At 39.8% G+C, this 14,626-nt stretch overlaps 1 protein-coding gene across 6 annotated transcripts in view; it reads left to right on the forward strand.

Annotated features, from left to right (window-relative positions):
* The window catches only part of LOC143884741 (S-adenosyl-L-methionine-dependent methyltransferases superfamily protein), a 29,754-nt gene that overhangs the window by 6,530 nt on the left and 8,598 nt on the right, over positions 1–14,626 (forward strand). For all 6 annotated transcript variants that reach the window (XM_077388496.1, XM_077388495.1, XM_077388497.1 and 3 more), the window contains 3 exons: positions 2,956–3,039; positions 6,586–6,781; positions 6,913–7,115. In XM_077388496.1, the coding sequence (XP_077244611.1) occupies positions 2,956–3,039; positions 6,586–6,781; positions 6,913–7,115 (483 nt within the window). The remainder of the gene's footprint in view (positions 1–2,955; positions 3,040–6,585; positions 6,782–6,912; positions 7,116–14,626) is intronic.

The following is a 14,626-nucleotide window of genomic DNA, read 5'->3' on the forward strand; positions in this document are numbered from 1 at the left end:
GCATCCATCGCAAAAGGCATTTCGTGGATGGTTTGTTGCATCTGACAGCAGCCACAGAGGCAACAGACCATCCGCGAAATGCCTTTTGCGATGGACGGTATCAAATCCCTTTTAATATATTTTCTCATTTTTGCCATTCAAATTTTTTTTCTTCTCATTTTTATATATAAATCTGAAAAATTCTTACGATACGATTTCCGATTCGATCCGAATCTTCTTATGGCTAGATCCAATCTCCTGGTCCCTGCGGAAAGGAAAAAAGAATTTCACGTTCTTCCTTTCGGGAAGGGAGGATTAGGGAAATCCTATGGATTGCTGCTTTCTCTAGACCTCCGGGAAAAGCATGAAAAAAAAAAGGCTCGAATGGTACGATCCCTCTGTCACCCCAGAATGGAAGGGTGATTTCATAATCCAATGCCCTGAAAACCGAAGGGTTCCTCCGCAAGGTTCGTCCATGGAAGGTGAGTTAGGGCCTAAGATCAGGTGGAAAGGCGTAGTTGATGGACAACAAGTGAATATTCCTGTACTACCCCTTGTTGGTCCGAGGGACGGAGGAGGCTAGGTAGGATGCCTCAGCTGCATACATCACCGCACTTCCACTTGACACCTATTGTAATGATCAACAGCTCGTCTCGCCGTAACCTTATCTTGGATTCTCAAGACTTCTGTCGCTCCATCCCCGCAGGGGCAGAGAACCCGTCCCTGTCTCGGCTGTGCTACCGGAGGCTCTGGGGAAGTCGGAATAGGAGAGCACTCATCTTGGAGTGGGCTTACTACTTAGATTCTTCGACAGATTATTCTCCATATTGGAGGTATAGAATATCGGATGATTGATCGTCATCTGGACCGCCAACGGTGGATTTGGTTGACCTTCCTCTTCCAGGTAGGAAACTCACATGGTCCAATAGCCAAGTAAAACCCTGTTTTGTATAGGCTCAACCATGTCCTCTCGTTGGAATTGGGAAGAGATATTTCTGAATTCATTCCAACGAATCCTCCAATGTTTCATCTCAGATCACGTGCATATAATTCTTAACAGTAAATGGGATTTAAGATGGTACTTCTGGCCAATTCTTTTCCTAATCTTTTTGCTCGTGCCCTCAACCCCAGGGCCTCAATCGCAGACCATGTCGAGAGAGTTAGGGATCATAAGATTATTACCTCGTGTCTGCTAGAAGGCATATCCCTCTGAGTTTCTAATGAGTCTGCTCATCTTTCAAAGTTGATGTGTCAGCAGTGTTTCTCTCTTATGGACCATGATGATGGGTTGGTCTCTACCATTGGGAAAAGTGAGATCTTCTCCGTTAAGTCCTTTTATGTAAAGGCCAACAGTCCTACGCATGGTCTGCGAATTCCCATTGTATGGAGATCTCGTGTCCCCTAGAGCCACAACTTTCCTTTGGTTTTCTTCATGGTAAAATCCTTATTAGGGATCAACTGGTAAGAGACATATTTGTGAATTTTGGGATTGTATGCATTGTGGTTTCCTCTGGAGAACCCAGATCTTTTGTTTATTCACTGCTATAGGGCAACTTGGATCTGGAGCTACTTTGGTCTGCTCAATGTGTCTCATGACACTTCATCATTTTCTTAGATCAAATCCCTATGAGATTGGAGGCATGAGCCAGTGGACATTAAGAGACTTGATTGCTTATGGAGAATTCTTGTCCCTTCTACAATTTGGATATTGTGGAAGGATCGGAATGACCATATCTTTAATAATAAATCTAACCCAATCATTAAGGTAATTAAATGGATTATTGCTGAAGTTTCTGAGCATGCTTCTAAGTCAAAATGGTTTGCGGGGGTTTCAGTTAATGTCTCATTATTTGCAATTGTATTCATATTAATGTGAAATTCACCTCCTTGAGATATGACCCCCTTATCTAAAAGTTGGATTAAGTTAAATTTTGATGGCAATAGTATGCCCCTTAATTTGGGTAGTTCTACAGTTCAAAGGGGAGAGAGAGAGAGAGAGAGAGAGAGAGAGAGAGAGAGAGAGAGAGAGAGAGAGAGAGAGAGAGAGAGAGAGAGAGATGTCTTCTCCAATCGTAATTCTCAGAAATTTATTTTGTTTGCATGTCGCTGTGGTGATTGTGATGCGGCAAAGGTTGAGGTTTGTGACTTTGTGCTGCGTGGAACGGAATCAGGCTTGCTTCTCATTGAAGAGCTGTTAAGCTCTGGGGAAGGGTGATTCCATCAACACAATCCACTGGCGTATAAGGAAAGCTCACCCTCCTTGGAGATATAGATTCTTATTTAGAGGGATTTTTTATTTATTAAAGAATATTAGGCGGTCTTCCTACCATATCCATTGAGAAGAAAACTATTTAGCTAATAGGCTACCAAATTGCAGTGTGTTATGCTCTACACTAATGTTTTGCCATGGGATGCCCATCTTGATCTTTTCCTTGTTTCCTTTTCCTTTTATCTGCTTGCTTTTTCATGTATTTCTACTACTCGCTTTGCCATCCGTCTCTTTATAACAACTCATTTGTTAAAAAAAAAAAACAATTATAGCCATACTCTTCCAACTGTTGAAGACTTTGTCTCTGATGTGTGTTTGTCGTGGCATTTTGTAGGGGATTGATGCAAAACAATTAAAATAGGGAGATAATATTTTCACCCCCTATGCAGAGTGGGCAACTTTACTGCATTTTGACGTCAAATCATGTTAAAAGGGGGGCGGATGTGTACTACACGCGGGGGGGGGGGGTGGGGGGGGGGGGTGGTGGAGGGAGGTGAGGGAGATATCATCACCCTTAAAATATGCACTTGATTTGGAATTTGTTGAATATTTCAAAACAATTAAAATATGCACTTGTATTGGAATTTGTTGAATATTTTTGCTGACTTCCACCTCACAAGCTGTTAGGCACATTTAGAAATTGTATGCATATTTATGACTGTTCACTACCAAAAGAAAGTTTCACTGATCTTGTTTACATTTATCAGAGTGCAGAGCGATGGAGAAGTCTCACTGAAGATGCTGCTCTTCAAAATTTTGAAGTACATGCTTTTCGTGCTGCTTTTCAGATGGTGAGAGAACTTTCTCCCTTGTAAAATCCGCTGCAATTGATTTTGTCACTTTGCGCAAATTGTGTTTTTTGTTGTAGGGATTTAGTGTATGAGGACAAGATGCCTGCTCTGTTGTTTTTTTGGCTGGTTTGCCTTTGGAGCAAATTACTATATTCTTTTTCTTCCTACAATGAGTTTCATCTTTTCCGAAGAAAAATAAAAAATGATTTTTCCAATTATTTTTCTCTCTTTGAAGCTCAGGATAGAAGAATGATCAAAGGGTTGGTATAGATATGTGTTCGATAGCCTAGGGGCTAGAAGCTAGAATAGTTTAATCCCCGTGGCATCGTCTATTTGTGATTCTCAATAGGGCTTTCCCTCTTTTCTATCTTTTGTGGATCATTTTGATAAGGTTAGACTTAGACGTGAGTTGCTAAAGGTCATGTTGCAAGAAGTGATATTTTAGGAAGAGATTGAGGGCGATTAAGTTGGCAGATAGTGATGGAAGTACAACTTTCATCCTTCATTTCACATCTTTTTGAGGTAAGAAAAGCTCCTTGAAATGCTTTCGATCAATGGTGCTACTATATGTTCAAAATGATCTGGAGGGGCCATATAAATCTTTTTTTAAAAAAATGCTTTACATCTGTGGAGGGTATTGAGTTCGATATTCTCACTAAGGAGAAGAAGGCGAGTTTGGAGGCTTCTTTTTCCAAAGAAGAATCTAGAGCATCCTTACCCCACTGAAATGAAGGGAAGATCTTGGTTTTAAACTTCGGCTGAAACATTTTGATTTCGAACGAAATGAAACGAAACGAAATCCAAAACGAAATGAAAAAATACAAGATTTTGCTTGAAATTTTGGAATTTCGACCAAAATTTCAAGTTTTCATTAATATTTCGATCGAAATATGCAAAACATGCAACTTTTCAGATAAAAAACAAAGACATTTCGACAGAAACCCTGACAAAAATCAACTCTAGTTGCATAAAGGAGAAGAACCACAAGATTCCTTTAATATATTTCTTAAAAAGGGCAAAAAAATTAAAAGCAAAACTATTTTGGCCGTAATTTTGTGCCGAAATATTTCTGTGATTTTACAAAATTTCGTACTAAAACCGAAATGTAAATTGAAATGTTTCAGTTTCACTGATGACCGAAACCAAAATTTAAAACCTTGGGGGAGATTAGACACTTCTTTTTTCTTGAGATGTCAGAAGCTATTATCTTCACTCTAATAGACGACAAAGTGCCAATTAAATCAACAAACTAATTGGTAGTTTTGGCAATCTCTCGAAGAATATGTTAAGGTGGCTCATAGATAAACTTCCCTTCTTTGGAGCTCAACTCAACTCAACTCAACAAAGCCTTTGTCCCAAACTAGTTGGGGTCGGCTAAATGAATCCTTTAGAAAAAATTCATGAAGAGGGTGAAAGGAATCTACCCTGCTCTAATCCCGGCTCTAGTTGGGGTCTTCTACGTGGATCATTTTCTTCCATTCTATCCTATCCAAGGTCATGTTCTCTGTTATTTTCCTAACTATTAAGTTTTTCCTCACTGTTCTACCTAAGTTGTTTTCGGTCTGCCCCTACCTCTCTTTACTCCATCAATTTGGCACGAGTCGCCTCTTCTCACCGGAGCATCCAAAGGCCTACGTTGGATATGTCCAAACCATCTTAAGCGGTGCTCTCTCATCTTCTCCTCAATTGGTGCCACCCCCCACTTTTTTACGAATGTCTTCATTTTTAATTCTACCTAACCTTGTGTGGCCGCACATCCATCGAATCATTCGCATCTCCGCTACACTCATCTTATGCACATGCTGCTTCTTAGTGGCCCAACATTCTGAGCCGTACAGCATGGCTGGCCTCACAGCTGTCTTATAAAACTTTCCCTTCAATTTGGTAGGGATTTTACAGTCGCACAGAACTCCTAAGGCAAGCTTCCACTTCAACCAACTTTCTCTTATTCTATGGTTAACATCCTCTTTGATCTCTCCTTCTTATGTAGAATCGAACCAAGATCGCGAAAGATATCCCTCTTAGGTACCTCCTGATGCAGGAGCCTATTCACGTGGTTGCTGTCCAAGAGCAATAACTTACTATCTTTGTCCATAAGCTATAAAGAGAGGACAATAAAGTTGTTATTTTTAGCCTTCAAGATTGCACGATTGCAATTGCTAAAATTGGCAAGTTCCTTAGTTGTTGCTATGATCCAATTGGATGAGAATGGAAGGAATCTAAAAGTGTGCTGCTGAATTTATCACTTGCCAATCCAAGATGGACAGCACACATAATTTGGGAGAGAATTTTATTGCTACCATAAGTAGACTTTAGTTTTATTTTCAAAGTTATATAGTTTCTATAAGTGGTTGTTCATAGATATTTTCTTAGTTTTAAAATAGCACTCCATACCAATTGAACGTGTGGATGCTATTTCAATAGTTGCTTTCTATTTTAATTCGACTGTAAGAGACTTCTTTTATAAGGACATCAATGAAAGAGGAATGGAGCTTAATTTTTTACCATTGAAATATTGAATGAAAGTGTTTCTTTCATGTGGAGAAAATGTGTTTTTTACACTTCTTTCATGGAGTTTCCCTCCGACGTGGGTTAGCTTTTAAGCACCACAATTATCTTTTGTTATTTTTTTTCGGATCGTCATCGCCGTTATCGATCGCACGCCCATCCGGCGTCACCTCCTGTCCAGTCATCTTTACTACATCCTCGTCCGGCCTCCTTACATTACTAAAGTTGCACTCCATATACTCTGTCTTAGTCATACTCAATCTAAAACCTCTTTGATCTCTCCTTCCCTTCTTTGGGGCATTTCTCCAAATTTCAAGAGATGGAACTTCTTCTTCCCTTTTTTTTTCATCGTAGGGAGATCTCCAATAAAAATGGGGAGGCTGCTAATGATGTGGATTGTAGGCCAAATAAGAGGCATATTTGCCCATTAGGACTTTTAGGGATTTATTGCCATGTTATTTAGTTTATAGGATTTTTATTTCTATGGTATTTAGTTTTAGGGCTTTTATTTTCCAATTTTATTTAGAATTAGGGAATTTATTTATTTATTTTTCATGGAATTTTATTTCAATTGCTATATAAAGGCCTCATGAATTAGAGTTTTTAGTTTTTGATGAATAAAGATTGATTACAGAGTGTCCCCTCTAATTTCGCCCCAGATTTCTTCTTCTTCCTCCTTCCCCTCTTCTTCTCTATTCTTCCTCTTTTCTTTCTCCTATTTCTCTTCCCTAGCCTATGTCAGCTAGTTTGTAAGATGGCCGGGTTTTTACTACACTGATGGTCTCTGTGAACCTGATATATTTGGTAGGTGTGCATTCTCTGTTGGCCTTTTCATTTCCCGATGTGCGTTGATGTACTTATAATTTCTATTAAATGAGTTTTTTCAATGAACAAAAAAGTTGATTTGGACTTGAAAACTTATTTTACCTTGGTTAACCAAATGGAGAACTTGCATTGGATCTTTTCTTTTTCTCGTGATGCATTGCATCTGTTTACACCTAGTTTCATTTGTTAAGTAACACGGATGTTTATTTGTAGGTTCTTCATAAGTATTATCCAGAAGTCCTAATAAAAAATCCATCGATTGGGCGACAAGGGAAAGCTTTGCGTCGTCAACAGTTTATGAGAGTTCTCCAATCGCAACATGTAGAAGAAAGTATCACTTTCCCTCTAGTTACTCCCTGGAAACATTGTAAAATTGAAGGAATGACACACACCATGAAGTCTGGGGAAGGTGAGTTGGTTCATAAACAATACATTGAAGCTTCTCAAAAGCTTCTTCTAGTGGCATATCAATGTAATGCTTTATATCTTGAGATAGTATGCACTGATTTACTCTTTTGAAACCACGAAACTGTGTTGCAGATGACAACACTGGCACATGTGCTCGATCTGTTGACAGGATTTCCATTACTGGCTGTGGATGCAAAGGAGCTAAGTCTCTGGGAAGATCTAGTAAATTTGCAGATTTTGAAGAATTTAGCAAGTCTGGACTACGTCGCCTTGGCCTCAGTCCTTCACATGAAGTTGATTTTCTAGGATTGTGGAAGGAATTTCAACCTTTCTCTGTATGTTTCTTCTCCTCAGGCATTTTTTCTTTTCTAATAACTGCCTGTTGCTCTTTTTCAGAAGACACTGACATACTCCCACCTCTGTTGATTAAGCTCTTGATGTTCGACTATTTTCTTATTCAAGAAATGTGGTTTCTTTCTTTGTAATGTTCAGTTTAAATATTTAAAATTTCTTGGTCATATTCCTCCTGAAGATACTGTTAAGACTAATAGGGAAATATTCTCTGTCTCTAACTTTAAAATTTTAAGAATGATGAAGGTTATATAGGACACATTTGAGAACTGAATCTATGGATTTTCCAGGATAATGCTGAATTTATGTTCCTTTATGTTTATTATTTGCTGGCAAGGGATGCATGTTTTTGGGGATTATGAATTTACACAACCTATTGGTCTAATTTTTTTCGATCTTGCGGTTATCATCCATCCAAGAGGTTCATGAGGATTGCATTTTTATGTTGGATATCCTCACTTTTGTATCACCACTAAAAAAGATTCTCATTTTGGTACTTCTCGTCATTTTCTTTTCGTTGGTAAGGTGGGGGTTGGCTGGATCCCTACCACTTCATTTCAACAATGTGAAAAATCATTACAAGTGCTCGACCTCATACATGATTACCGGAAGAAAAATCGAGGACCCCCTGTTGGTTCAATGGTTGGCTGTGCTGTGATTCCAAGTAAAACATTACTACTCCTCGTTCTTGTACTACGATTAAAAACATTGCTTCATGTTGCGAGGGTTCAAACTTAAGTTAACGTAGGAAAATGTGTCATTGTCATCATAAGATTTTGTAATAGTTGCAAAGGCCACTAAGGTTATGCCTAACCTTGTGTATCATCAAAGATTTCTTTGTGTCACTGTCATCATGAGATTTTGTAATCGTTGCAAAGGCCACTAAGGTTATGCGTAACCTTGTCTTTATCATCAAAGATTTCTTTATGCAGCAAACTGATAAAAAATTGGTTTGCGATAGAAGATGACTTTAATTTTGTAGCTTCGTGCTAACTTGCATTAGTCATTGCTTCAAGTTCGAGATTTCTTTCTCAGGAGATTTTATCCTCTTCAATCAGTTGAGCTTCATAGGTATTTAAAAGTATTAAGGTGCCATCAAGAGATATTTTTAATGGTTAGAGAGGAGCATAAAAGTTACCTTCAAGGTGTCCCAAGGTGTTTTTATAGTTTAAATTTTCCACTGAAACTAACACGAAACAACCGATATATTTCCATTTCCATGACACTGAAACACATACTGAAACCGAAACGCATAGCGAAACCAATACTGTAAGTGTACTAGTCGTATACTATACCAATATGTGTTACATAATTATATTTATATAAATTATATATTAATTATGGTGTATATAATATTATAAATACTTATATGAATTACATGTGAAAGGTGCTATGTATTGTATTATTGGACATCAGCGAACCCACATGTCATATGTTCTGTGGTGTTATATCATAATGGGTAGTTTGCTTGTTTATGTGATATTTTTGAGTATTTATTTGTGCTTATTCTAGTACTTGAAGAAGTTTCATTTTAAATCTCATTCATTTGCATATGTTTCCTTACATTTCTGCAATTTTATGGGATTTCCACAGAAATTTTCATCCGAAACTGACATATTCCATTTCCATCACGACCGAAACATATATTGAAACTGAAATCTGAAACCTTGGGTGCCTTATCCACATGCAATGTGAATACTAGGCACCGGCATATTTTTATTTCCACCATGACCGACGTATATTGAAGCCAAAACCAAAACCTGAAACCTTGGGTGCCTTATCCACATTCAATAAGAAGATTACGTGCTTTCATAGGACGAGACTATCAAGGGAGAGTCTCATCCTGGATCGTCCAGCTGTAGGTGGCCTAAGAGATGGAAGAGAGATAGCTAGGGCAGTGAGAGGTAGAGGCTGATCTCTTCCTCCGAGGGGGAGAATTGATGATGAATGGGAAGGAGAAAGTTGCACCAGCAACAGAAGATATTCAACAATCAGGGAGGAAAGATATAACACTATAACAACGAGAGAGAGAGAGAGAGAGAGAGAGAGAGAGAGAGAGAGAGAGAGAGAGAGAGAGAGAGAGAGAGAGAGAGAGAGAGAGAGAGAGAGAGAGGAAGTTGCTGTATAAACAGCAAAACACCGCATAGGCAGTCAGCAGCGGGTGGGGAAAAGTGTGAGAAGGTGGGAGAATAGATAGGAATGCAAAAGGGGAGGAAACTATGAAGGATTTTGGGGGTGGTCGCAGTCCAGCTGACTGCTGGCTGGCCGTGAGGGGAATTAGGAAGGTAGTAGGAAGTAAAAGAGAGATAGAAGGCAGTAGCATGCCAATCGCAGCACCTGACCATGAGCTTCTTTTTTTTTGCCGGGGGGGGGGGGGGGGGTGGGGGGGGGGGTTGGAGATGTACCTTACAGCTAAAGAGGTTGGAGATGTACCTTGCAGCCGGGGAATGGGGGTTGGGGGGAGGGGGAAGGAAGAAACGGGAGGGTGGGGGTGGGGAGGCTCCTTGCGATTTCTCTTTCAAAAAGTCAGTAGGTTTATGAGGGCTATGTGTATTTATAAGCATGGATTTAAATTTCGGTTTGATTTCGATTTTGGTTGCCATAGATTCAGAAATGCTTCGGTTTTGACTGTAAAGTTTTGAGCAAATCCTGTAAAATCATGGAAATTTACGGAAACATTTGTAAATAATAAATTTTTTAAGACAAACCTTTAGGAAATGTTAGAATAAACACAAATAGGCATTTCGAAACCATCATATAAGCAAGAAATTCATCAATAATGGTTTTACTATATCAAACACCTAGTAACGTGTTGTCATACATATCTGATTTAATTCACTACATACCACATTTCACATGTAATTTTTATAAATATTTACAACTAATGCATACACCACATTTCATATGCAGCTCATATAATCGTAATTACGTAACACGTACTGATATATCATACCACCAACACATGGTTTTGGCTTAGTATGCATTTTGATTTTAGTATCATTTCGGTGGGGACGGAAATGGAAACATTTGATCGTTTCACGTCAATTTCGATGGACATGGTTTTGGCTTAGTATGCATTTTGATTTTAGTATCATTTCAGTGGGGACGGAAATGAAAACATTTGATCGTTTCACGTCAATTTCGATGGAAATTTAAAGCCATTTTTTTTTTTGGGAAATTGAAAGCATAAGATAATATTAAACCATGTTTAGAAGTGAGGTGTGTTGGCTTTAGGTGGTGGGCTCCTAAAGGGGACCAATGGTTTAAAAGATGGGAGTTTAAATGATTAATTGGTGGGCCTCTAAAGGATCACATGGGATTTAAGTTAATAGTAGGGTTTGGACTTAAGTTATGGTGGGCATTGCATTGGCTTTGCTTAAGTGACGGTGGGCCATGGTATGAGCTTGGCTTAAGTGATGATGGGCCATGGTGTGCGCTTCAAAAAAGACGAAAAATAGAGGCCCTATTTGATGTGGATACCCCTCACATCTTGGATAAAATGTAACTATATAAAAAGATAGAAATATCCTAAACTAAGGATGTCTCTCCTAAAAAAATGCAAAACCAATGAAGCTGTAGAGGTGACTGAATCAAATCAATTCCCCTCACGTTGAAATAACTCTGTCGGGTTGAACTTTGCTACATGTTGGAACATATCCTTGAAAAGTCGTCGAATTTGTACTGCATTCAACCACAAACTGATTGTCTTCACCAACGAACTAAATATCTCCAATGAAATCCTCGACAGATCTCCGTTGCCTAGTGTCTACGATGTAAACTCCAAAAAAATGTTGAAATGATGATGATAGGCCCTTGCAAATCTCCAAATTTTGCATAATGAGTGACGACTGCATTCACCAACCGATCATGTTGAGGGAATGCCGCCACTAGATACCCTATGCCGAAGAAATGGTCTTCCCTGCGCTGATCAGTAGCTCCCTTGTACTTCTCATTGCTCCCTCGTCTAATATGTCTCACTGTACCTCCTTCATGTGATGAACGGGGTCCTCGGGTTTGGCAATACGTCGGTCAAGTTAGTAGGAAGGGGCAAGGGCTAAACGTCGTAGAATGGAGTGACCATGGATTGTTCCAAAAGGGGTTCTTTCAGTGAAATGGTAATGGAACTACTATAAGTAAACTTCGCTTGGGGTAAAAGTAAGTCCCATTGATGAGGTCCCTAGGCAGCTAACCATCAAGTAAATTCTCAAAGCTGTGATTGACCACTTCTACCCGTCCACCAATCTAGGGATGATAGACACTGCTAAACTGAAGTGTACTCCCCATTCTTCTCGATAACGTTCTCTAGAAATGACTCAAGAATATCCTAAGTACATGAATCCGTGTGAAATGAAATATCTCAAAGACCCTATCAACAATGCTAAAGATGGAATCGACTCTACTAATGATCCTGATCAAAGATGTACCCATGGACTTGAATCTAATGGACAAACTCGTTCTGCATTGGGTCACATCACATCCCGATTAGGGCAAAAAACTCAATACAGATAGGTAAAGCTATAGGACCAAATAGTACATGTCCTCGAGAGATCTTAGGGGCACCTCTGACAAGCCATCTGAAACTTATACAGGCTAAAAATAATGTTAGTCTCTTATTGGGGAGCCTAGTATCTGCCCTCGTTGCTATGGATGTCCAGACATCCTTCGACGGTCTGGGGGCATCCCTTATGAGAATTAACTTAATTTTCTTGCCGTCCTTAATGAACTTATACATGTTCTTTTCACCATCATGTATGGCCATATGATCAAATTTTCACTAATTCGTAAACCAATTTCATTACTGTCGTCTTATCGGTATAAATCCCACAACTGCTCAAACCCGAATCTGCTTAAACTCTAGTGTCAAGGACATATCAATAGAATATGACACATTCTGAAAATGGCGCGGTATCACTCCAAACTGAGTCTTTAATTCTTTATACACATTTTCAATGGAAAAGTTTATAGGACATCCGGATTTGACTGAGACCTTGACCCCACCTTTGATCCATGCGATGTCATAAGGCGAGTTAGTGTCTCGGTGTTCAGTTGCAACCGTTCTATGACTAGATTCCCAATACTTCCACTATCGATGATAATAGTGCATATCTTTCCACTTGCCAAGACTGCCCATGAGTCTTAGTTGCAACCATTTCAACGGATGGTAACCAAGAGCTAGCTATTTTGCCCATTCTATGGGCTCCAGTGCAGTGACCAAAGAGAGCGACCCCCTTGTGGAAAAATATCAGTTCCCGAATAAAGCCCACTGATTTGGTTTTCCCCTGCTATCAACCAACCGAGAGCAGACCCCTTCCCCTAGCTTCATCTCCAGTGTTATTACCAATAGAAATCGCAGCGATGCAAGGATCACTTCATACCCCTCATCAAAGTCAGCACGAGTCAAGATTTCATCGGTGGGATGTTTCTGCAACAAGAGGGGTGACTATCCTAAATTTTCAGCATGAGGCAGCGGAGGGAGGCAATGCTGAGGAGAGAGGGTTCCCTGATTCTGAAGCTGGGTCGCTACTCAGAGAAGGCTTGATGGCAGGATTGCTCAGATTTGTCAGCAATTTCATAATGTAGAATGGTACGGCCTGAGCTTAACAGGGATCCGATTGGATAAAGCAGGTACACAACTTTTATCTAGTGGCATTTCAGATTGGCAATAGTGCGCAGTCTGAAGAAGACGTCGAGCCGTTAGCGTGGCATGGTCTGGAAGGAGACATAATCGAAATCTTCGTCAATCATGTTATGTAAGCCAGTAAGATCCTGAGCTTAGCCTTCGCAGGCTTAGATGAGAGCCTGAGGGGTTTGTTTAGACAAGCAGAAGATCGGGAGTACCAAATGAGAGAACAATCAGACTTGTCAAATTTGGATGCAACAAATATGTTAAGATAACTGGCTAGGTTACAATCAGGGATTAATTATGCAACAAAGATGTTAAGAGAACTGGCTAGGTTACAATAAGTGATTAATTATGAATCGGCGATGCATAGAAATCTGAATTGAAGGGAAAAGACGGGGAGGGAGAAGTAATTCCAGGTGGAAAGGTACTCGCCATCGTCGTTCTCTACGATGATTCTATCTTGGAATGTAAATGGGCTGGGCTTCTTGGAAAAAAGGCCCATGTCAAAGAGATGGTCCGGAAACACAAGCTGGAAGTTCTATTCATCCAAGAAACAAAAATGACTGCATTGAATAGGGTATAAATCAAAGGACTGAGGATTCAAAATCATTGGGACTTTTTATCATTGGACGCAGTAGGTGCCGCCTCTGAAGGGGATTTTAGTCGATTGGGACGCGATAAATTGGCGCTATCCGAAGCTTGGAGTGGAAGATTTTTAGTTTTGATAGTTCTCAGAAATTTGAATGACAGTTCAATGTGGACTTACTCATGAGTATACGACCCAACAGTAAGGGAGGAAAGATGCCACTTATAGGACAAGCATGGTTTTAAATTTTGGCCGAAATCCTAAATTTCAGATTTCGGTTGGGACCGAAACCGAAACGTACCGAAACTTCTGAATTGTACAAAATTTGAGTGACAGTTCAATGTGGACTTACTCATGTGTATACGACCCAACAGTAAGGGAGGAAAGATGCTACTTATAGGGCGGGCATGGTTTTAAATTTCGTCCGAAATCCGAAATTTCGGATTTCAGTTGAGACCGAAACTGAAACGTACTGAAATTTCCAAAATGTACAAAATTTCGGACTAGGAAATTTCGGCTAAAATTTTGAAAAAATAATTTTTTCTATTGTTTTACAGAATTTCGGCCGAAATTCCCGTTAATTTCAGCAAAAAATACCGACATTCGAAGACTTTATAACCGAATTTCAGCTGAAATTTTGGTTTCCGCATGGTCCGAAATTTAGTCCGAATCCGAAATTTAAAACCTTGAGTTCAAGTTCGAGGCAGTAAGCGAGAGATGGTCTATGGTGCATTGGGGGGATTTCAATGAAATTAGGTCGATAGAGGAGACGGTAGGGTTCAGAAGATCGAGTCAAAATATGGTAGCCTTTGCTGATTTTATTGCTAGTCATTATATGATTGATTTGCCTTCGTTGGGGGCGCAGTTCACGTGGGCAAGAAACTCTAGCCGGAGTAGGATTGAGATGGTCTAATCCATGGTGCATTGGGGGGATTTCAATGAAATCAGGTTTATAGAGGAGAGGGTAGGGTGAAGAAGATCCAGTTAAAATGTGGTAGCCTTTGCTGATTTTATTGCTAGTCATGAGATGATTGATTTGCCTTTGTTGGGGGCACTGTTCACATGGGCAAGGAACTCTAGCCTGAGTAGGATTGACTTTTTTCTCGTCTGCCCAAGATGGAGCACTCCCTCATTCAGTTTCAGACCATTGTCCTCTTCTCCTGGACTCGAGATTAGAGTCCTGGGGCCCTATTCCCTTCAGGTTTGAGATATGCATGGCTGGAATTCCCCAAGATGGAGGAGAGATTGGGAGCATGGTGGTTAGAACACTTGGTGTCTGGACCGAG

The sequence above is a fragment of the Tasmannia lanceolata genome, unplaced genomic scaffold (genome assembly GCF_043159265.1).
Source record: "Tasmannia lanceolata isolate RefF3 unplaced genomic scaffold, GAP_Taslan_0.1 ptg000008l, whole genome shotgun sequence".
NCBI lineage: Eukaryota > Viridiplantae > Streptophyta > Magnoliopsida > Canellales > Winteraceae > Tasmannia > Tasmannia lanceolata.